The sequence below is a fragment of the Microtus ochrogaster genome, linkage group LG9, assembly GCF_000317375.1.
Source record: "Microtus ochrogaster isolate Prairie Vole_2 linkage group LG9, MicOch1.0, whole genome shotgun sequence".
Lineage (NCBI taxonomy): Eukaryota > Metazoa > Chordata > Mammalia > Rodentia > Cricetidae > Microtus > Microtus ochrogaster.
In genome coordinates this window covers 33,997,879-34,022,299 of record NC_022034.1, presented here as the reverse complement: position 1 = coordinate 34,022,299, position 24,421 = coordinate 33,997,879, and the positions used below count along the sequence as shown (strand labels likewise).

The window sequence follows — 24,421 nt, the reverse complement described above, 5'->3', positions numbered from 1 at the left end:
AAAAGAGTTAAAATATAAGGTAAAGTTAAGACATAAAATTACTTTTAGCTAGCTCTTAATTATGTAGTCTCAGGGCTAGGTGTCAACTTTGCATGATCTAATTGCTATTACAGTAGTTTTCTTGACACAGTTACATCTTTGAGTTTTTTGTCTTTTCTTATAAGTGGTGATTCTGTGTTGATATTGAATTTATAGTCATAGCAAGTAAGATAGTCTCAATTATTGATAATCATAAACTGCACCTAAGAACTATTTTTTTAATCAAAACCGAGAATTAAACTTTGCTCCTCATGTCTATTAGGTCAGAGCACTGCATTACGAGATATTCCCAACCTTCAGAGCTAAATTTTTATAAAGTCCACTGTATGTATGCAAATTATCCTACATGATTTAGTATGTGTGTATATATGTATGTATGTATGTGTGTATGTATAATTTCATGAAAATGGGTGATGAAAAGCTTTTGAGTAAACATTATACATTTCCCTCATTAGAAGTGAGTTTAGCTTGGCATTCTCAGTTTGTGTTCTAATTAACTCAAGTCCAGATATGAGATAAAATCAACAAATGAAATGGAACTAGGCAAACATTCCTAAAAGCTGACTAGAGCTTTTTAACATGGGCTCTTTGGCAGAGACCGGCACTATTAAATATGTATGCTCAATATTACCTTGGTTGATATGTAAAATTCATTACTCACATGTTTGTTATTCATTTTTTCAACCCTTCTCATCCACAGGCTTTGCAGTTTCCTGAATTACAAACTACCCTTACTCTTCTTTTGGAAAGACATATAACCTTACCTTTATTGAGGTTTATTGCTTTACAGTGTTTAACTTTCTGACATTTGCATATTTATAATTGTTGTAATGTAAGACACCACCATATCAATTTTGTTTTCAAATTTTAATCTATTTTATTGAAGAAGGGTCTCAATAATCCTTGGTTGACTTCAAACTGTTTATCTTTGGATGACCTTGAACTTCTGATACTTGTGGTTCACAGGTTTGCACCCAGCATACCTGGCTTATGTTGTGCTGGGTATCAAACTCAAATGCTTTGTGCATTTGAGACATGCATGCTATCAACTGATCTATAGCTAACATATAAATTTGAAAGGAGCAAACCATGGCTTAAGCAGAAAGACTCAGCTAAGTACATGCTTGATTGTTATAAACCATCCATGTATTTACTGTTTTCCACTTCTCTTTGATGCAGAGGTACCTTCCTGTTGACACCATCGAAACTGGCATCCATCCCATATATTTTTGCAGCACTCACTACATTGAAATGCTACTGAAGGCTGAGGTGCCACTTGTGTTTTCAGCTTTCCACATGTCTGGTTTTGCTCCATCACAGGTAATCTGCTGTGGAGTTCTAGTTCTTTGATGCCCAGATATCCAACTTTATAAAGAAAATTCTGTGCCCTAAAATATGATATAATATACTTATATATTAAATGTAATATATAAGTAATATAATTAGATTATATTTATTTACATACATTAATTTTCTTTTCTACTATTTTTAATTAATATGCTATTTTTTATTTTATTAAATTATCCAGTTAGTCAAAAATAAGTCTAAATTGCAGTTGTTTTGTATTTAATATTATTTATATTATATTTTTAAAAATATTTTATGAATTATTTTATAGTCAAACTGGTAAAAAATTAGCCATTTTCTCAGTAGATAATAACTACATATTGCCAAAAAGTAACCATTATCACTTTTGAAAAACTTTTTTATTCATTTCATTTTCTTTTAATCAAATTTGAAGTTAAACAAGTAAAACTATGCCAGCGTTCTTTACAGTAAGCAATAGCTTAATCGATGGCTTATTGGATCTGTTTTATACACGTGGGTAGCTTTCTTCATTGTAAACTGCGCTTTCATTCCTTTGCATTTATTACTCGAGAGAGCTCCCTCTTAATTAGACAGAAGCACTTCTTGACATGGTATGTGCTTCTCTGCGTACCCTGATAAAAGATCACATCATTATCACATGTACCTATGTGAGGCATTCTGCTTGCTGCTTATGAAGTTATTAGCAAATTTAAGCATAGCATGAACTTCCATTCAGGTGTGGAATGGAAGTTTAGCCTTTAGTGTATGAAACATCTGCTTTAACACTGAATCCCAGAATTTTAACTCTGTTGGAGGAAGTTGTTTAAAAAGCACAGTATAGAGCGGGGCGATGGTGGCGCAAGCCTTTAATCCCAGCACTTGGGAGGCATAGGCAGGCGGATCTCTGTGAGTTCGAGGCCAGCCTGGTCTACAAGAGCTAGTGCCAGGACAGGCTCCAAAGCTACAGAGAAACCCTGTCTCGAAAAACTAAAATAAATAAATAAAAAGCACAGTATATTTATTATAATTTATAACAATTGATTCTTTCATATCTTCTAAAAGTCTGTGCTGAGAGCACTGTTCCTGACAGTTTCTATTTGCTGTCCTAGTGTTGACTGGTAGAGGGTATACCACTTAATGCTTCTGATCGTGTTTAGTCCCTAATATATTCTTTAATTTAGAAGTGAATAACCAAAGATCATAGGAGCATTAATATCTCAGGATCTAAATTATTAATTTAATCTTTAAAAGAAAACTTCATTTATCAGTTCTATATATCACGTAAGTCTGATACACCTTCATCAGTATAAACTGCATACCACCCTAGCACCCTTTGAGAGTGTGAGTCATCAGGATTGCCATGAGTTTGAGACCAGCCTGTGGGATACATAATAAGTTCTAGGCCAGTCTGGGTTAAGTGTGAGGCCCTGTATCAGAAATAAACAAGTAATCAAAACAGAACTATAAAAGAAGCCTGTATATGGCCAGTGCACTTATTTAATAAGGTATTGTTTTTGAACAGTGACATTATTCTTTTTAATAATGTAGAAAGCCTCTCAGCAGCTCTTGGGTGTGAGCTAATCACTTGTCTTAAGTGCCTATCACTGCTTGCTGATTATTTACCGCTTTATTGCTAATTATAAAATATAAAAACAGGTATAAGTAACTAAATAGGTATATATGATTAAGTCATTATTAGGGTATAGATTTTGTGTTTCAAAGCTTCCTCATTTTGATCTAATTAGGAGCAGCGCTTTTTGAAGCTGTGTATTTTTCAGCACAGGAGGGTTGGCTTGTTAGTGAAGGACTTGTGGGAAGGTTGCTAAATGAAATATACAGATCTCTAGAGTGAAAATAATAGGCTCAACTTGAGCACACCGAACTAAATGTGGTTAGGAAAGCGCATTTGCTGATTGGAGTTTCTTCTAAGAGTAACTGCAGCGGGAAAGAAAACAGAAATGGAATTTACATTCTTGTTTTAAGTAAGCAGTATAAAATCACATTCCAATTAACTTTCCAACAGTTTTACCCTTTGCTAGAAAATTATCTTACTGTATTTTCTGCCCATTCTTGGCTTATAAGACACCATGTGTCTTTAATGGTGCATCTCTATTCCTTGGGGGCACCATCCTGCATGGCCCTGATTATTACACAGCACTGTGACAGGGAGCAGGCTAACTTAACTGACCCTCCTGTGTAGAGTGCACGCCACTCCGTTTGGCAGTTATCATCATCATCATCTGTTCCTTTACTTTTGTTATGAAACCAAGACTCCAGAAAGCTCTTTCATGTGTTATGACACAGTACTTTCTGAAGCTGTAAAATTATACACCGAAATCAGATCTTCCAGAGGTGTAACAAAAATATAGTATTTGTAATCACTGTTTGTGCTTGAGGATATGTTTGGAGCTTTCATCTCATGGCAGTTAGAGAAATTCAGGAGTGATGGAGTGAATGCCTTCACTGTATTGAATCACTCAGAAACACTTCAGACAGGGTCTAAAGCAATCCTCCTGCCTCAACCTGCCAAATGCTAAGATTTTATCTTCATGTTACCATGACTGGCTTTAAAACCACTTTGATTCTTCAGCTATTTTTTTCTCTTTTCTGTGTGTGTGTGGAGTGAAAACAAATATTGCAAGGCCAGAAGAGTTGCTAAAATAGTGTCTTCGAATAAAATAGTCGATCATTTAGAAATCATTCTTAGTTTTAGTTCCATAGATATATGCAATCAATTATTTTGACTTGAATGTTTTTGATTCCTTTATTTTTCATGTAAATTAGATACCAGTAGAAATAATTTACTTCATGTAAAATAATTTGTACTGCATGTTAATGCCATTTGGCATAAGCTTAAGTGTGGTTAAATATCAATTGTTTTAGGAAAACTGTAGTACAGTTTGCACATTGAATGAGTGATGTTGCTTCTTTATGATCCTGAATGATATTTAAACATACAGATACCTAACAATGTAATTAAAAACTTAAAATTTCATTTGCCATCTGGTTAGCATTACTTAAAAAGGCACGTGGTCAGAGGATGAGATTTTTGAAAATGTGATCTTAATGACTGGAATTCAAAGGTCAGAAGTTGACATAATTAATAATATATAAGAAGCAAAAATTCAGTGATTCAGTCTGGTATGGATGACTTGTGTTTCCTCAGTAACCACATGATGATGTTAGAACCTTCTTTACCTCAGAGTATGCCTGTGTTACACATAGAGTGTCTGAGAAATAGCCACCCTAAAATATGTTATCAGAGTGGACCCTAGTAAGAAGAGATTTGGATGAGACATCTACAGAGGGTGGTCACATGTGTGACTGGGAGAAGAGCATCATCTGTTGAAAAAACAGGAAGAGAAAGAAGGCTCCAAAGAAACCAGTCCCAGTACCACTGTGACCTAGACTTTCCTTGAATACGATTACTTGTTTTCGCTGCTTAGTTTCTGCTTCTTTGTTATGGAAGGCCTAGCAGACAAATTAATAAATGTTAGCCATAGGAAAGCAGATCAGCATGCTAAATAAGAAGAAAAGCACCCTTTAGATTTAATACTGAAGTTTTTAATGGACAAAGTGATAGAACAAAAAGAACACATCTATCTGTAGTCTTAATACTTATGTCAAGTTGAGATAGTCACCATTTCTGCTTCTTTCTCCTCTCTTAACCATAGTTATTGGAGGAGCCCAGGGCCTTGAACCTGAATCTCTCAGATCCTGCCTATACCCAACCATGCTGTTCTCTCTGTGTGACTTCCCTTGGGACATGTCTATCTTTTTGTGCACATTCCTCTTCCAAAAGAATACATGTCAGAACTCACTCTGACATTCATTTGAAGTTGACTACCTTCATGATGACCTTACCCCCAAGTAAGGTCAGGTTCTGAGGTGGTGCCTTTGCTGACTTTGTTTTTTTTTGAGGGGAGATTGGGGTACTTAATACTAACAATAATATACCGATTAAAGAGTTGAAAAGAAAGCCTTTTTGCAAAAGTCTCAATTTTGAATTATTCTTTGTGTTAGCTCCCAGTTCATATGCTCTTTGGTTCTATTTGTTTTAAATTGTTCTCTGATTCAGCAAGAATCCATTTGCATATAAGATTTCACAGCCCGTCATCTGCATAATTATACACCTGTGATTACAGGTGGCATGGGGAAACAATGAACATCTCTGAACTCAGGTAGCCTCTTAGCACTTGTTAGCAGAGAGTGACTGGCGTTTGGGAAAGAGGAGGACAGTATGTCAGAAGAAGCCATGTAGCAGTATGAGCATGAGCAGTTCAGACATCATTAGGTTCTCAGCTCCCGAATCAGGAGTCCACAAATCTTTTTACCCATGCAGCAAACAAGTAGTGTTTTAAGGCCACTAGTAGAATGCTTCTCTGTTTTGATTAAACGCAAGGCTTTTTATTGGTGTCTTGTGTTACTGGTTACTACTTTTTAATAGGTAAGTGCTGCTTTTTATTCCTCTTAAATAAACTCCTCCCCCCTTTTTTTCTTTAAGATTTGCCTGCAGTGGATAACTCAGTGTTTTTGGAATTACTTAGATTGGATTGAAATATGCCATTATATTGCTACTTGTGTTGTTCTTGGTCCTGATTATCAAGTGTATGTCTGCATAGCTGTTCTCAAGCATCTGCAGCGAGACATTCTTCAACATACCCAGACTCAAGATCTACAAGTCTTTCTCAAAGTAAGTATGCTCTTGTCTAAGGGGAATAGTTGTTAAAAGTTAATCATTAATTTGGGGCACTTCATCATTTTCTTAGGCATTCTTCAATTGCTGGGATAAGACACCTTAACCAAGACAATTTATGAAAGAAAGCAATTTTAATTTGGGGTTCACAGTCCCAAAGGGTTAGAGGCCATGACTATCATGGCAGGGAACATGGCAGCAGGCAGACAGGCAGACAGGCATGGTACTGGGGCACTAGCTGAGAGCTTTCATGTTTATCCATAAGCAAGAAACAGAGAGAGCTAACTGGAAATGAACAGTGACAAATGTCCATCAACAAGGCCACACCCCCAATCCTTCCCAAACAGTTCTACCAAGTGGGGAATAATCATTGAATATAAGAGCCAATGCAGGTCATTCTCACCCACACTAACACAATTATCAGATGCTTATCTAGCCCCTTATCACCAAATCTGCTCTGAGTGGTCGATATCATTGTTTTCACTTTTGAAGTGAGGAAAGTGAGCAGGGAATTAAGTTGCTTAAAGCCTAAATTCTGTCCCGCTAGAGGAGAGAAGGATCCAAAGCTTTAAGTTAGCCAGATTATTGCTGCATCGTATTTGGTCAACAAATGCTCAGTTTATTTTGTTCAAAAGGTTGATAATTGTGGCATGAGGGGCCCGCCATTCTGTAACTTGAGGGCCGGCTTGTTGGGGTTTCTGTCCTACCCAGTACCCCACAGCCGGCAAGTCCCAAAGAAAATCACACAGAGAGCTCCATAAATTATAAAACTGATTGGCCTATTAGTTCAGGCTACTTATTAGCTCTTGTAGCTTATATTAACCCATTGTTCTTATCTATGTTAACCACATGGCTTGGTACCTTTCTCAGCCGGGTAGATTACAGTTTGCTTCTCGGTGGTCTGGGCAGGAATGGGAGGAATGGGCTTCCTGCTTCCTAGCATTCTCCTGTTCTCATCGCCCCACCTCTACTTCCTGTCTGGTTGACCCACCTATACTTCCTGCTTGGCCAATCAGCATTTGTTTAAAATGTGATTGACAGAATACAGACAATTCTCCCACACCAGATAATTATAAATTTATTGTTCCAGGATGTTTTTTCTAAATTTCCCATTTTTATAAAATGTTTACATAAATTTTTTATAATAAAAATCAATAAAAAGAGCAATAAAAATAAATAAATAAATAAAAGGCAAAAAATGTTTGCATTATTCTTTCACTGCACTCACAATAGTAGAATATTTGATAGTAACCTTAAATAAAATAACTTTGCTTACTTTCTACATTACAGTGTAATGTATTTGAAGTTTAGGCAATTAGCAGGCATGATATGTAAATACATTGCTATATGTAGCTCTTGTTGGACTTGTAAGAAATCCAGCTGTTGGTTTAATGCTGAAATCACAATTGAGTTTGACATTTTTCGGCAATTCATCTCCCCATTTATCTCACAGTCACAAAACATATTCGTTCATCAAAATGTGAATGTTTTTGTAAATTAGTTTTTTTAATATTGGGTATTTGCCAGAATTATTTTCCATTGAGTAACGCTTTTAAGATAATGCCATTAATCACTTAACACTGCCAGTCAATCATTTCTAATTAAAACATTTTGAATTCAAAACATCTTAAACTATAAACATCACTGGAATTATAGTCTTAGAATCATTATTAAAGAAAATGTTTGACAGAAGAATATATACAGAAGGAACAATAAGACAGAGCTCCAAATAATGATTTATGTGAGGTGATCTCATATAATCTGAAGACAACGTGGGCTCACATGCAGTCAGGGACATTTCATCTGCTATGGTGATTGGGTACTGGAATTTTAGGGTTTAATGTTTGTCTATCTGGAATTTCCCCAGCATGTAATTCTTTAAACTCCTTTGAGTTTAGTTTATTATATAAGTTTTATTATATAAGTTTTATTACTATCTGAGATGTTTCTATTCTTCCTTTTCCAACATGCCCCTTAACTTTCAATTATGACTCTTAGCTTTAAATAAATGGTCTGTCTAGGTTAGTGAAGGACTTTCAACACTTTCTCAATAAATATTTGTTGAAAAAATAAGTATGAAAATCTCTTAGGTGAACAAACTAGTTTTATTTATACTGAGCCGCAAACATCACTAAATTTTTGCAATGCTTCCCGCTGTCATCTCCGATGGAAAAATGTCTCTATGTGTCTTTGTTTAATGCTGGTGACTACTGCAATGTCATCTTTGCCTGGGCAGTTGCAGTAGGGTGTAAAAATGATGGCCATTTTAAAGATGAACCTAACCTTATTGTGTGCTGGGCACAGTGCTCTCAGTTTAACCTAAAGGGTTTTAAATGGTGCAAAGGTTATCGTCTAATTCCTATTTAAAATTACTAGAATTTGAATTGAGTCTGTTAAATCCCAACTAAGACCTTGTTGGTAAGGAATTAACTTCAGCATGTGTCCTTGCGCTAACCTCACTTTAAAATTCTGTTATTTGCATTTTTCTGAGAGACTTGGAAAAGGTGCTTTTCTTGCTGGTACTGTGACTTCATTTTTGTTGTTAAACTTTCAGTGTATAGTTCTCAGAAGCCTTTTCTCTTTTGATGGGCATTTTATTCTTGCAGAATAGATTTTGCTGTAGTTTTCGTAAATGTATGCATATGCATATATATTATTTGACCTCCATTAAGATCTATAGAAGCATCTTACTTGCAAAATATATGACTATATGTGCAGAAATTCTCACAGTTAACTATATATAGTCATATATAGTAACATGTGACTCAGACTTGCTGAAAGGGAGAAAAAACGTAATAGTATTTCTCCATAAAACAAGAAGCTACAGCTATCTTAATATCCCTTATAAGACAGTCCCATCGTTTATTCCTTGGTTTGAATATCTGCTAGTACTACTTCTAAAGGGAAGTAAGTTGAACTAAAACAACTTCAAATTTTTATTTTGTAAATAAACCATATTTTATCTATAAAAGATAATGAAAGGGCAAAGTAATGGCTCAGTGTGCAACCTGAAAAGCTGAATTCAATCCCAGGAAGCACAGATGGCAGAAGGAGAGAACTGACTCCTGGCAATTGTCGTCTGACCTCTGCATAGGTGTACACACACAGAATTGTAACTTAAGGAATAAAAGGATGATGATTCAATGTGTAAAAATAAATAGAATGAGCATTTGACTGTTATGAATGTTTCAGTTATTAAGGCATTAGTGAATTAGTGTTCAGAATACTGAGAACCTGTGGTGTGTTTAATAACCCTCCAGTTATTGCCAGCTATTCCAAGAACCTCTAGAAAACTAGATGACTCTTCTTCTCTTAAATGTTGAAAATATGTGCTTCTTTTCTCAACTTAAGTTTCATGTATTGGTTGAAAGTAAGACCATGTCATGACAAAGCCTTGCTTTCCAAATGAAACTCTGTGTGAAATATGTTCTATAGAGAAAATATCAGCCCATCCATATTCATTTTAGCTTAGGCTCAAGATTTTAAATCAGACTGTTGAGAGTCTAGACTTCTTGCCTGAATTTCTAACAGCCCACTGGAGAGTTCTTGGTGATTCTGAATCACTAAACTGAAAAGACAAGCAGAGGTGGCTCAGATCAGACAGTGGAGAGTACCACTAGCTGTCAGCCCTTCTTCACTGTTGGAGCACTGGGGTTGGATGGGGAGTTGTATGGGGTTGGATGGATACTTGATATTCCTCTCCTCATTATACCACTAAACTGTATGAGTCAGTAAATATGGATATGAACTAATGGAAGCCAAGTACTCGCTACATTTTGTTCTTGCTTTGATTTTAGCTTTTTATTTTATTTATTTATTTTTAAGACAGGGAGTTACTACTTGGTCCTGGCTGACCAGGCTAGCCTTGAGCACTAGGATTAAAGGCTTACACTTCTGTGCCTGGCTTGTTGTTTTGTTTTTTTTTCAATATCGTTGTAGATAACAACTCAATGTGGGCTAGATAGTCTTTAATAGTCTTTAAGCATGATAAATATAAACTCAGAGGCAGGTGTGGTGGTGTGTGTCCTTAATCCTAGCACTTGGGAGGCAGAGTGAGGTGGATCTCTGTGAGTTCAAGGCCTACCTGCTCTATGGAGTGCATTCCAGGACAGACAAAGGTACACAGAGAAACCCTGTCTTGAAAAACCAAACAAAAACAAAACAAAACAGAAAAACAAAACTCAGAAATTGGGGTTCAACTTGAAGACCAGAAAAGCAAAACAGCCAGCCACTGCCTCTTAACTCTATCTCAGTCCGAAATGGTGATCCTGGTTCCAGGAATCTCAGAATAAAACTGAGACTGAGAGTTGTCTCCTTCCATTTTATAATCTTTTCTAGTGCTGGGATTAAGGGTGTGCACCACTACCGCCTGGTTTCTATGAAAACTAGTATGGCTACTGGGATTAAAAGTGTGTGTTATTGTTGCCTCGTCTGCAAGACTGGCCAGTGTGGCTGTTTTACTTTTCTGATCTTCAGGCAAGCCTTATTTATTAAAATACAAATGAAATGCCTCTATGACAGTCAAGTGCGTCAGCCTCACACTTTAGTGAGACACCTTTGGAAGCTATGATGAAGCACTCAGGCACAGTTCTGAGACCTGGTGGTCTATATTTACTTTTTTATCTCTTTATTTTATTTATTCATTATCAGTTTTCTCTTTGAGGATGCTAGGGATTTCAAACATTTTTACCTGAAATAGCCACTGGAAGTCTGTGAGTGCTACAATTCCAGAAAGAAAAACACGCAACAAAATTAAGTTCTCAAATTTCATAGTTAACTAGAAAATCTAAAACCATTTTCTCCTGTCAGAACATTTTGATTAGTGGATTTCTACATAATGCGTGTTAAAAAGCATCTCTGTACACATAGATTTGTTGGAATCTTTGTTTCTGGGTCCTGTAGAGAAGTCTGAGTGTCCCATGGACTGGCTTTGCACGTTCTTCCCCTCTCACGAGCTCATAGACTGGAAAGGATTGTTAGCATCCATTTGTCCATGCACCCTGGGGACAAACTTCACGGAAATGCCAAGGCAAGGGGAAGACTACCTTCCATTGGAAACCAGGCTGTGAAAGCTCAGAATACTTAATTAAAAATTCTGCACTGAATCCTGCATATAATAGAAAATAATTTATAATTATGAGAAAAATCAGATTGATTTTAACTCAATCAGTAACTTGTTGAGAGGGATGTTTTGTTGGTGGCTGCAGCTGCTGTTATCAGAAGGTAACAACAGGGTAGAAAATGGAGATTAGACAGAAAAAGTGATGAAACACTACTATTAAAGTAGCTCAGCCCAGGGAATAAATAAAGTCCGCCTCGTTCACCATCAGGTGTGCTTTCAGATGGCGTCTACATTGCCATTTGTCACTTGAAGACACGAGTGATAATCATGTTAGCTTGGGTTTATTGTTTAATCTCTTCATACCATAGTTTCCTTATCTGTGCAGTTGGGGATGAGGCAACAACTCTTGTATGGAAGTATTGAGCAGTTATGCCTCAAAAATACTTCTAGAACATTGACTGACACATAGCAAGTGCTCCAGAAAGAAAACTAATGATTGGGGTTCTTTGGCTTCACACCAGCCCCCTTTGTTCTTATTTCTCTGTTAGTAAACAGATGTTTAGGGAAAATCTGCAGTAAAGAAGACCTCTTTGTTTTTTGACCTCTTTGGTAACCTTTCGTGTACATTTGTCTTGTAGATTTTTTTTTAACCTGTTTGTTTTGTACCAAGTACTTGCATCATCTTAGCATATGACATCACAGTAAGGCCTGCGGTGGATATGACTGTCCCACCTTTGTCAGAAACACTCCACGGCTGCGTGCAGTCAGGGCCGTTCTCTCATTTACCCATCCAGAACTGTCATCTCCGTTATCATCACATGTGTCTTTCATGCTCAGATATGCAGGAAGTGCATGTCTTCTCCTAAGACTTGAGTAACGAGTTCTCTCCAGAAATACTCACCTCAGCTGCCTGGCTATTTGGATCGTTTATTTGAACTTCTCCTCAGACCCGTAAGAAATATACATAACACAGGCATGAGTTTTCTGCAGATTCTCTTACCTCTTTCTCTCATGTCGCTGTAGGGGTACTGGATCGCAGGTTTGCCACTACATGCAGCTTTTACCTGGGTTCCAGAGGTTGAACTTGGGTCATCAGATTTATGTGTCAAGTATCTTTACCCACTGATCCATCTCTCTAGCCCCATGTGTTTGTATATTTTAATAATAACTATTTAAACTGAACAAAACACTCCTCTTAAATGCTTTTTATGGAGTCTGGCATTAATGCAAATCATTTAAGTAATCTTGGCTAAATTTTACAGTTTTAGTACATCGCCATTCTTCCACTTTAACTCACCCAAGATTTTTTTCTCTATAAATTAATTTTTGAAAAGTTACCGTAACCTTGCAAACACATTAATAATCAAATGTTTGGGAGCAAATAGACTCAGTGATAAAAATCATACTGTACCTTGTGTCTACTTAACACTAAATCAAAATATTATGCTTAATGGAATTTTTGGTTGCTGAAAATATTTTTGACAAATAAGTCTCTTGTAGCTTTGAAAATTATAATTGATAACAAAGAGCTTTTAGAAATGCAGGTTACCTTCCTTTCCTCAAAGGCATATCCCAGAAGATTTGAGAGAAAAGACAGTGATATCTGAGTATCTGTGATGGGAGGTTCTGATATTTTTGCCAAAGGCTTGAGGAGCAAAAGCTGAAGTTAATAGTCCTTGATGTATCGCCCTCACATTGTGCTGTGTGTGATGTGTGCTCAGGAGAGCTTACCTCAACCATTTTAAAGACTGTCGGTTGACACTGTTATGACCGCCATTAATGCTCTAAGCCCTTACTGAATGCGAGACCATGGGCAAAGGACTTTAGAGGTATTGGCTATTCATTCTTTGACTTATTCCAGTACTTTCTCTGTAACAGCTGTATCCCAAGCACTGGTGTAGTCGCATGATAGAATGTCTGTGTCCCACATGGTTCTTAAATTCTGCTATGAGAAACAGTATAGGTAGTATTTCTGACTTAATTCTTCTTACTGAAAGACACTGTGGCACGGTGAGGGAGTCAGAGGCATTGTTTGAACCACACCAAAGGATAGGAAGGGCTATGAGTGCCTTAGAAGAAAAACCTTATGAAGAATTCTGGGGGGAAACCCTTCATAAAAGCTTAGGGGGCAGCTGCAAAGCTCAGAGGCAAGAATCCCCATGGAGCAGTAGTTCTCAACCTTCCTAATGCTGTGACCTTTAATATAATTCCTTATGTTGTGGTGACCCTCATTCTTAAAATTATTTTTGTTGATACCTCATAAATGCAGTTTATCTGTTATAAATAATAATGTAAATATCTGATATTCAGCATCCCTGTGCTCCTCCAATGAGGAGCATTGGGACATGAACATTGGCACGTGAAAAATCAAGATTTATAGTCAGTAAGCTTACGTAAGTTTGTAATCTGAGAATTAATGTGGAGAGGTTTTGAATCTTTTTTGGCTGAACCTAAATCCTATTAACTCACATTGTTCCTGGTTAACTAGTATAGTTATATTTCAAACAGTATTCTACATTTACTGGATCCTGATCAAATGTTCTAAAAAAAAATAGAAGATGGAATTGAACTTTTATGTCTAAAGAAAAGAAAGAAGCTGTGTTTATATTATATCATGTGATAGCACACACAGCGCTGTGGTTAAGAATGTTAATTTCTAATACTGTTTGGTAATTCAACGTCTAAAATCCAGAGTTGATGAAAGCAATCATTAAAAGCAAACTGATAAAAAAGCATTCTTCAGTGAACTTTGTAAACCAAATTTAAATTATTGCAGTACAACCTATTAAAGTGTTTACTTGAGCAACTGTTTCACTATTGTTACAAAAACATTAAAACTTTTTTTTAAAAAAAAATCTGTTTTTTTTTTTAAAAAAAAAAAACACTTTATAACATGCTTTCCGATTCTTAGAACAGGGTGGTTCCAATATACTTAGGTCTGCAAAAGAAACTGTAGTGAAACCATGCTTTGCGGAAATGGTCAGTCACAACTCGAATGATAGCCTAATAATCTAAATGGACATAATCGCAAGAGGGCTAGAGAATCTCTAGGAAGAGATGAAAGATATTCTACTTTAAAGATTAAAAGTGAAACATGGGTGCTTAACATTTTTATTCAGAAATAAAATTGCCTGCCAATTTTTTTAAAACAATGAACAATACAATTTACACAATTGCATTTAAAATGTATATTTAAATTTTTCCTTTATAATGTGTCGTTTCAGTAACCTTTTATGCTAATATTATGATATCTCTTCAGCATAGTTACTAAAATATATTCTTTTAACCTTAAAATTTATATCTAAAAGAGGAACCAGTTTTTTGGAAAAAAAACAAAATTTAAAATAGAAATACATTTAAGCCAAGTAATTAACTGTGGCTTCCCTATGTAGCTTTATGTTTAAATGAAAGTAGAATAATTAAAAGATGTTAAGTAGTTTTTCATTATTTTTTTGCCACAAAAGTATTATTAGAGCCATTGTTCAAGCACTGCTATTTCACATTGTTAAATTGCATTTGATGAATAATAAGCTTTTATTTGAAAATCATGAATGCATCCTGTAACAGTTCTCACAGCATTGAAATTTCTCTGTTAGGGAAGCTGTTGCTATAATTGCCTTCCAACTTAAGGTTACTTTTAGAGTAGAAATGATCAAAGCCAAGTCACTCACATATTCTTTAAAGAAAATGCATAAGTTTGTAAGAGTTCTATCATTACAACAATAGCTTTTTAAGATGAATTCTGGTACAGTAATGTTGATCTTATTTTTTTTCCTTTTCCCCCTAGTGAACAAGTACTTTTGATAGACAGAAATTTACACAGACCCAATATTCTCCCATTAATCAAGTGAACATCTATTTGTTTTGTTTTCTTTGTTGAGTCAGGGCTTCACTATGTTGCCCAGGTGACACTGAATCTACTATCCTCTTGGGACAGTCTGTCAAGGACAAGGATTACAAGTGTGTGTGACCAAGCCCCCTGGAACCTCTTCTGTTTGGTTCAGTTGTATGCTGAATAATTTGTGTCAACTTAGCCCAAGCCAGAGTCGTGAGTGGAAGGAGCCTCAATTGAGAAAAGGCCTCCATAAGATCCAGGTGCAAGGCATTTTCTTAATTAGTGACCAATGAGGAAGGACCCAGCCCCACTGTGGGTGGTGCCATCCCTGGGCTGCTGGTTCTGGGTTCTATAAGAAAGCAGGCTGAGCAAGCCCTGTGAGCAAGCAAGTCCGTAAGCAGCACCCCTCCATGGCCTCTGCATCAGCTCCTGCCTCTGGGTTCCTGCCCTGTTTGAGTTCCTGTCCTGACTTCCTTCAGTGGATGAAGAGCAATCCTGAACCATAATCCAAATAAACCTTTTTTTCCCCCAAGTTGCTTTGGTTGTGGTATTTTATTGCAGTGACAGTAACCCTAAGATAAGTTGCATGTTTATCAATGGAGGACATGGTTTGCATTGGCTGTTAACGTCTAAGATACAGTTCTTACTTAGTATCTTACTGGTCTAAGATACCAGTCACTCTGGTGTCTTGTGTGCACAACCAAGAGCTTACACATGCTAGTAGAATGTACGAGTGAACAGTGAGAGAATGGATGAGACAGTCCTTCACCTTACAGTGAAAAGTGGAATTCACACGCTTGTGTTGGATGGGTTAATGGTGGATTCCTCAGTAAACACCATTTAGTTTCTTCAGCATCTGTCAACCCTGCTGAGCAGTAATGATGTTTTAGATTGTCTATATCTTTATTTCAAATGGTGTAGATTTTGAGTGCCATGTGGCACACTAATAATAAAGTTATCCATAACTACATGCATGCTGTGAACTATTACTCATAAGTGAATATATATGAGGTTATATATATATAAAATATGAGTACATATGAAGCTTTTAAAATCATCCTTTATGTGAAAAATTGTATGTATTTTTAGCTACCTTACATTGATGCGTCTCTTCTATCACTGCTAACATTGCCTTTCATTCTTTGGGACTGCTTTTGTGTTTATGTTATTTATTTTTCATCTTTAAATTATAAACTTGTGAGGGCACGAATTGTCCAAAATTTTTATATCCTCAAAAGCTAACATAGTTGTGTTGAATTGAGAATAGCTATTTTGAAGATTTTTAAAAAATCTTTCAGATAGATACTCCGTTAGATAATATTTGAGAGTGCTGAGAGGCATAGTCAAACCCTGTCCCCAGAGACTTAAAATAATAAATAGATGTTCATGCTGCTTATTCTTGAGTGCCTCATTTGGGACACTAACCATTAGAGAAGAAGTGCCTGCTCACATGCACAGTGCCAGCGTTGTGAACCACAGGCTGATGGAGGATTTTATGAGCAGTGGCTGCAGCGCAGATTCTGTGTACATCACAGCATCACAGAGAGTTGAGAGCCATTACTAGTTACGTAACTATTGAAATGGGATGTAATTTGTTAGGAAGAGCTGCTGCTATTGCTGCTGCTGCTGTTAGTGGTAAAGCAGTTTTGTTTTTTAAAATAGCCTTGCCCCATGAGGCCATGATTCATTCCAGACAGGTACAGACACTGCTCCTCAAATGAAAAGCAATTATCCACTTACGAGCTGTGGAGCTATGTAAACTGCCCCAGCATCTACAGCAGAAAACAAATGATACTCCAGCTACTTAAACATTATTCACTTGGAACTATGTATCTTTCTCTAAACAAATGAACTTCCCTTCCTATTTTCCTGGCAGGAAGAAGCACTCCGTGGGTTTCGAGTGAGCAACTACTTTGAATACATGGAGACTCTGGAGCAAAACTACCGACCAGTGCTGCTGAGAGACATGCGCAGCCTGAGGGTGCAGAGCACATAGATGAGGAGGGCGGCCCCAACTTTATGTTATATTCATTTTTAAAGGAGACAAGGCGGCGTGATTGCGTCCTGTCTACATGGGTAGCATGTTCTTTGTGTGTCCAGGCATTGTCAGTCAGTGTCGAGGTGTGGAACACAATATATTCATGTTGCTCTTGGCTCCGTTTGTGAAATGAAGTGAGTTCATTTTTGCAAAGTTTTTGTTCTTTAAATTTGTAGTAGCAGTCCTAGCTTTTAGTTTGTGTTTGACTTCAAAAAAGATCAAAGACCCTAATGTAAAACCTAAAAATCCAAAACTGCTAGAGGAAAACAGGGACAACACTTGACTTGAAATAGGCAGTGACTCCTGAATAAGATCCCAGGAACTCAGGGAATGAAAGCAAGCAGAGACAGTTAATTGTACCACATACTTGTAAAGTATAAGAAAAGGAAGGCAGGGTACAAATCGGGGAAAAGAGTTGTCATGACTCACCCGAGAAGGGCGAATATCTAGAATATATGCCGAACTAAATAAACTACAAAATAGTAAAAGAACAAAAAGACTCCAGTGAGTAATTGGGCAGGGAAGTGAGCAGACACTTCAGATGGTGAAGCACCCATTAAAAACGGGTACATGAAGAAAAGCTCACCACCTACCTATATATCCATAAGGAAAATGCCCATCGAAACAACATTATCTCACTAAAATGGCTATCATCAAGAAAAGGAATGTCGGTCAGGTTTGGGGGCAGACACTTATAAATTGTTAGTGGTAATTTATAATGTAGCCTGATCTAGATGGAAATTAGTATGGAGGTTCCTCAAAAAAAAAAAAAAAGTTCACCTATGTTGACCTAGCCCCACAATATATGTGATAAAATAAATAAATGTATGTCAGATTATCATGGAGATCCCTGTACATCTCTATTCACAATAGCCACGTTTGGAATCAGTCGAGGTAGATAGTGCAGGTACACAATATAGTTTTACTCAGTCATAGAGAAGACCGAAATGAAGCATTTGTAGGAAACTAGAACTGGAGACCATGTTAGCTGATAAAAGCCAGTCCCCTGAAGGAAAGCATCACGTGTTCTGTCTCCTGTGTGGAAGCTGCGGGGTGGGGCATGAAACTAAGGATGAGCAGTATAAAAGGCCTGGGGATTATAAGAAAGTAGTGGAGGGGTGAGGAGCCCCTGACATGGCTCAGTGATTAATGGGCATAGAATGAAATGTCTCAACCTACATCATCTCTACTGTGTAATAATAGTTTTTCTGGTGATCTTGGGAAGAAGAGACAATTTTACTAAGAAAGGAAGGAAGGGAGGGAGGGAGGGAGCGAAGGAGGAGGGAGGGAGGGAAGGAGGGAGGGAAGAAGGAAGGAAGGAAGGAAGGAAGGAAGGAAGGAAGGAAGGAAGGAAGGAAAGGCCTGAGTACCAGAAAGAGTCCATAGAGATGGGCAAAAGCCTATTTTCTTCATTTTTACAGCTGTACATAGGGAAAAACACAGGCAGCAGCAAGTTGCTTATTTTCCCTGCGGTGGAACAAAGCACATCTACCAGGACATTGTCCTCAGACATAATTGTCTTTCTAGGAGGTGCTTTTTGGACCGATATCAATTTCTAACTTTCCATTGGAAATTTGGGCTCACATTGCTCATTTAGAAGACAGATTGTCTCCCTCATGCTGATAAGCATTCTGCTGTTATTTCTTGGTATTTCTTGGTGATCGATTTGATTTGTACTGAACTTGAAAGCATTAAGAACAATAGATTTCTAAATTGAAATGATTCATACTGTGTTTTATTTGAACAGAAGTCTCTGTGCCCATAGATTTAACATGTGGGGGTCTTTTTTCTTATATCTGTCCATTTACTGTTTGAAAGCCAATACTCAAATATGTTATTAATTTACCAATTTCAGTTTTTTTAAAAAAAAATCCTATAGGTTATTTTGTATTCTTTGCTTATATAACCACACATTTTATAACTAATACTACTTTTTAAAAAACTTTCTACCCAAATGAGCCATGCCTAAATTTATTTTCATCAGCGTGTGAGTCAACAGGTGCAATACAGTTATCAATTTGGGGACAGTTAGGCATTTAAAATAAGCTTCTTCCCAAGTCAGGTTTTGTACTGTGCATGCCAGCAATAGCTTTCCGATGATGATGCTGTTAAAGGGCGTTGTAAATTGGCGGATGGTAAATTGAGCAAGTTAATTAGACACATTGCACATTTGACTCCCACTGAATGAGTGAGGGAAGTAGATGACCCTAACGCATGCTTTGTCTGCTGTGTGCTTATGTGGAGGCAGAGTGCATGCAGAAGGTTCCAGCTGCCATCTCTTCCTGAGTGATGCTCTTAGCTCCAAGAGACTGCAGCCTGCCTTCATGTGAAAAAGTTTGCATTGAGGATAGACATTATTTTCATCGTTGGTGATGGATAACTTACTAGAAGTTCAGGTAATATCTAAATTATGATAGTCACATTTTGCAGACAGTGACTTCATCCGGAACAAGGTGGTTTTCATTTCTCTCTTTGATAAAAATAGAAACAGAATTGGACAAGGTTGTTCAATCCTGTGATCCCAGCACCCCCAAGAAACAAGAATCAGGCCATCGATGCAAGTGTTAGACCAACTACTACTACATGGTGAAACCCTATCTCAGAAACAAAGATTAAAAAAAATAAGTAAGTAAAAAGTAATGAGACTGGGCAAGATGTCTCAACAGAAAGGTGCTTGAGGTCAAACCTGAAAGCCTGAGTTAGATTTCCATGACCTTACTCTATAGCAGAACAGTGCTGACTCTCACAAGTTGCCTCCTGCCCTCCACACCTGCCCCACCAGAACAATGTAATTAACAAATAAAAAAATTTTCTTTTCATTAAAAGACAGTTCAAAATTAAAAATAGGAAATGTCTTAAGAAGATGACTTACACTAATTTCATGGAAGGAAACATGAAGTATTTGTGTGGCTACCCTTGTGATTTGTGTCTCTACTTATTTTAAGAATAATAGCCTTAAAGAATACTGCTCTGCCTCAACTGTGTAACTAAGTATGAGCTCTTGGGACAGACTTTGTCTCTTATTTGTGAAGAGCCAATTCATATATTTTTCAGAATTTAAATATAAATAAAATTTATGATATAAATTGTCTTGAGAGAACTTTATTAGTATGTAAATCTTTGGCCATCTGTTTTCAAATTTTTATTTTTAGTACATAGAAGCATAATTGCTCAGTGGTTGGGTGCTTTCCAGGATGCAGAGGGCTGTGGAAGTTCTCCATCTCCAGAACTTCAAAACACAACACTTAAAGTTAGTAAAGTATCTGTCAAGGTAGTACACAATAACTCTTGGGGAAGTATTGAAACTTCTCTAAAATAGTCTGTCTAAATCTGTGCTTAGTGAGTAGTACTGTGTCATATTGAGTCCTACTGTCTGTTTTCCAGATGTTAAAGGAGTCTGTTTTATTTTTGTTTACACAGGCAAGTTAAGCACTGCACATAAATATAGTTGACAACAAAAAAATCTAAGATAGGCTCAGCGGTTAAGAGCACTTGGTTTGCGTAGGACCCAGGTTCAGTTCCCAGTACCCACCCAGCAGCTTGCAGCCATCCATAACTCCAGTTCTATGGGTTCTAGACATTCCGACCACTGCAGGTACCAGGCATTCACACAGTAAACATACATACGTGTAAGCAAAGCACCTATAATAAAAAATTAAAAATAAGTCTAAAATTTTTAACTTGGAAGACAAGTGAGATATGACACTATTAAGGGTTTAACATCTTCATGAGATGCATTATTTTTAAACCATGGTAATATAAAAGTGACGAGAGCGTTTCCCCCTGGACTTAGGAAGGTTTGATAAGGTAATAAGTGATAAAGACTGATTGGATTGAGTTTAATAGAATAGAGGATTACTGCAAAATAAAACAAGTAGTAGTTAACACAGGCTTGAGTGCAAACGTAATTATTTTAATCATTTTATTTTTGAAATAGGAAATAGAACTACATTTACTTTGGGGTAAGGATGAAGCAGACAGAAGAACTTGACGATTTAGACCCAGGATGAACTAAAACGAATCCTGTATTTAGGTAGAAGAGAACGTCATGAGCCTTAGGGCATGCATGGAGTATTAGCATCTGTTGAGATCCTGGCTATTTAATTCAAAGGAGCTTGAGATAGTAAATGAACACAGATGTATAGTAGGCATTTTCAGAAACTTGATTTCACAGTGATTGTTGTTTTACAGGAAAAACAACTTCATAGGATTTCTAGGTAATGAGAGTATGTGATAGAAATGTCAAGGACAGTAAGTGAACTATGAAAAACAGTACAGTTATGAATCTGTGACTGTAAGATGAGTTGGCAAAGCTGTATGTTCCCACCACCACCACCTTTTTCTTTGTGGGACCATACAGTGAATAGACAGTCAGGATCAAATGGAGAAGGGAGTGGGAGAACAGAGTAAAGGAGGGAATTTAATCCTTTCCTTTTTTTTTTTTTTGTCTTTCTCCATTTAAAATACTGTATTTTATTTCCCCTTCTTTGAATGAACCCCTCTTTTCTTGCGGGCCTTTTTCTAGTTACCTAAACTGTGTGGGTATTCCAAATGAAATGTTCTCATTAAAACTTAAAAGAAAGCTAACATTCACATGTGAGAAAACATGTAATCTCTGTCTTTCTGGAGCCTGGTTGGTGTGGGAGGTCCATCTGTATATGTGTTGCTTTTATTGGTTAATGAGTAAAGAAACTGGCTTGGCTTGATAGGGCGGAGCAGAACTGAATGCTGGGAGAAAGAAGGCCAAGTCAGGAGAAGCCATGTAGCCCCACTGGAGACAGATGCCAGAACTTTACCCTGTAAGCCACAGCCTCGTGGCGATACAAAGTTTAATAGAAATGGGTTAAATTAAGCTGTAAGAGTTAGGTAATAAGAAGCTAGAGCTAATGGGCCAAGCAGTGGTTTAATAATACAGTTTCTGTGTGGTTATTTCGGGAGTCTGAGTGGCTGGGAAATAAACAAGCAGCCTCCTGCTACACCTGGGGACCTCATTCAGCACAATCATTTCTAGCTCTATTCATTTACTTAAAATTTTACATTTTTTCTGCCACATTAATAATTGCATTGTGTAACTTTACCAAATTGAGTAACAGTTCACCACTCAATGGGCATCTCTGCTGTTTCCATTTCCTGACCGTTGTGAATAAAGCAGCAATGAACGTGGAAGAGCCCATATCTCTGTGGTAAGACACAGAGACCTTAGGTATATGCCCAACAGTGGTATAGATGGATCTTTGGGCAGATCCATTTTCAGCTGTTTAAGGAAACTTCTACTGATTTCCATAGTAGCTGCACCAGTTTACACTCCCCCCAGCAGTGTATGTGTGTTCCCCTTTCCCCACATTCTCACCAGCATGGGTTGTTGCTGCATTGTTTATTCTTCCATTGGCCATTCTGATGAGGAAAAGATGAAGTATTACATAAGATATTGTCTAGTGAAAGTTATGTAATAAGAAAACAAATGGTCAGAGCATTTCTAGTAAAAACTTTTCTGTTCAGCTTATATCGAACTTCTAGGCACTCAGAAATAAGAGAATAAACAATATGTGCACATATACACCTACACATTCCAAATTGTGAAAATACATACATAAACATATTGTGCCCATTTTTCACTGCTAGAAATGGAATCCACCTCTGCTAGACAAGTGCCAGGCCAGTGAGCTACATCTCTATCACAATATAAAATAAAGTATTAACAGATACTTTATCAAAAATACATATTCAAGTAACACTCAAAAGTATGCATGATCATGATTTTTATTTTTGAAACATGCTTCTCTGTAGCTTTGAAGCCTGTTCTGGAGCTAGCTCTTGTAGATCAGGCTGGCCTCAAACTCACAGAGACCTGCCTGCCTCTGCCTCCTGAGTGCTGGGATTAAAGGCATGCACCACCACAGCCCAGCTGTATGATCACTATTTTAATGGAACTGTTAATGGAATCTAGGAGATTCCATAAACACTTTATAGTCAAGGAAATTTCTGTAACAAATGCATAGCACGGTTCTCAACAAAAAGACATGCAAAGTTTACGAACCTAGTGTGCAAGTTGGAACTCTAGAGCTCACATTTCCTGTTTGAAAACTGCAGTAAATGGAAATTGTCTTTGAAATATGGCTGTCTGTAATGAAGTTGGATGTATATCTCACAACATGATACAGCATGTCCCTCCCAGGTGTTCTCCAACAGAAATACAAAGACTTACACACTGGCGTCAAAGTTTTGCTCATGTAGGTACAAAATGAGAACCACCCCATATTTCTTTCCAATAATGAATGGATAAGTGGTTATCTGAATTTTAACTCAGCAATATGGATGACATCACTTGGTTTCCACACAATTCTGGAGGAAAGCAAGCTGCAGTGTAGTGAATAAAAAACTCCGACAGAAGAAAACGTGCCTTATGATCCCACTCATGAGCTCTAGAGGAGGAGTCTGGAGTAACGGAATGAGTGTTCGTGGCTCTCAAGGACTGGTGGAAAATAAAGAAAGGGGACTGGCTGTATGGAAGCTTGGTGGGGATGGGAGTTTACACCATAAAGACATTTACATACTCTACATGTTTTTAAAGAAACTGAAACGTACTTAAAGCGAGTAAAGTTTGGGCTGTAAACTTCACCTTAATAAAGCTGACTATAACAAAACAAAATTCTATAAAGAGAATCTGACAAAAATGTCATGAAGGACTCTCAGCATAAGCACTTTGCTGAAGGTTTCCATGGAGCCACATCAGATTCCTTCCGGCTCACTCCACTTTTGGCAGCTATTGTCTCCATTGAAAAGTGGCTCACTCAGTTTCTTCATATGAAAGTTATTCTTGAGGCTAGAGAGACGCTCACTGATAAGAACACTTGTTACTCTTGCAGAGGGTCTGAATTTGGTTCCCAGCACCAACACCCGACAGCCGGAAACTGTAATCTCAGTTCGAGGGTTCTGACACTGCACTTGTGCACACATTACACACTTGCATTCATGCAGGCACACACACAAACACACACACACACACATACACACAAAATAAGTGAATCTTTTCTCCTTCAAAGGAGGATGATTCTAAGACTTTCCTTCCTTGCTTTTCATCTGAATGTATTAACACTGATGTTTTAGTGATAAACTAACCTTGCATTCTTGAGTTTAGCTTCAGTTAATCACAACATCTTACCAATTTCACATATTTAATATGTTAAAATTAGAAGAATTTTCTATGTGCATGAGGAATCTGTAGTTCTGTGGTTTTGGTATATGGGGAATGTCTATACATTAAAGTAAATGTATGGTAAAGTTCCAGTCTCCTTCTTTGGTAAGAGCTTGCATATAAGTAATATGATTTCCCCCTTGATGTTTAATAGAATTCTTTATGTAAACCTATAATTTTTTATTTATTTATTCATTTATTAAAGATTTCCGTCTCTTCCCCGCCACCGCCTCCCATTTCCCTCCCCC

At 37.2% G+C, this 24,421-nt stretch overlaps 1 protein-coding gene across 1 annotated transcript in view; it reads left to right on the top strand.

Annotated features, from left to right (window-relative positions):
• Positions 1-18,230, top strand: part of Tbc1d32 (TBC1 domain family member 32) — a 192,225-nt gene extending 173,995 nt beyond the window's left edge. The window contains exons 31-33 of the mRNA XM_026787416.1: positions 1,219-1,359; positions 5,852-6,040; positions 16,817-18,230. Coding sequence (XP_026643217.1) covers positions 1,219-1,359; positions 5,852-6,040; positions 16,817-16,936 — 450 coding nt within the window. The 3' untranslated portion in view covers positions 16,937-18,230. The remainder of the gene's footprint in view (positions 1-1,218; positions 1,360-5,851; positions 6,041-16,816) is intronic.
• Positions 18,231-24,421: the final 6,191 nt, after the last annotated feature.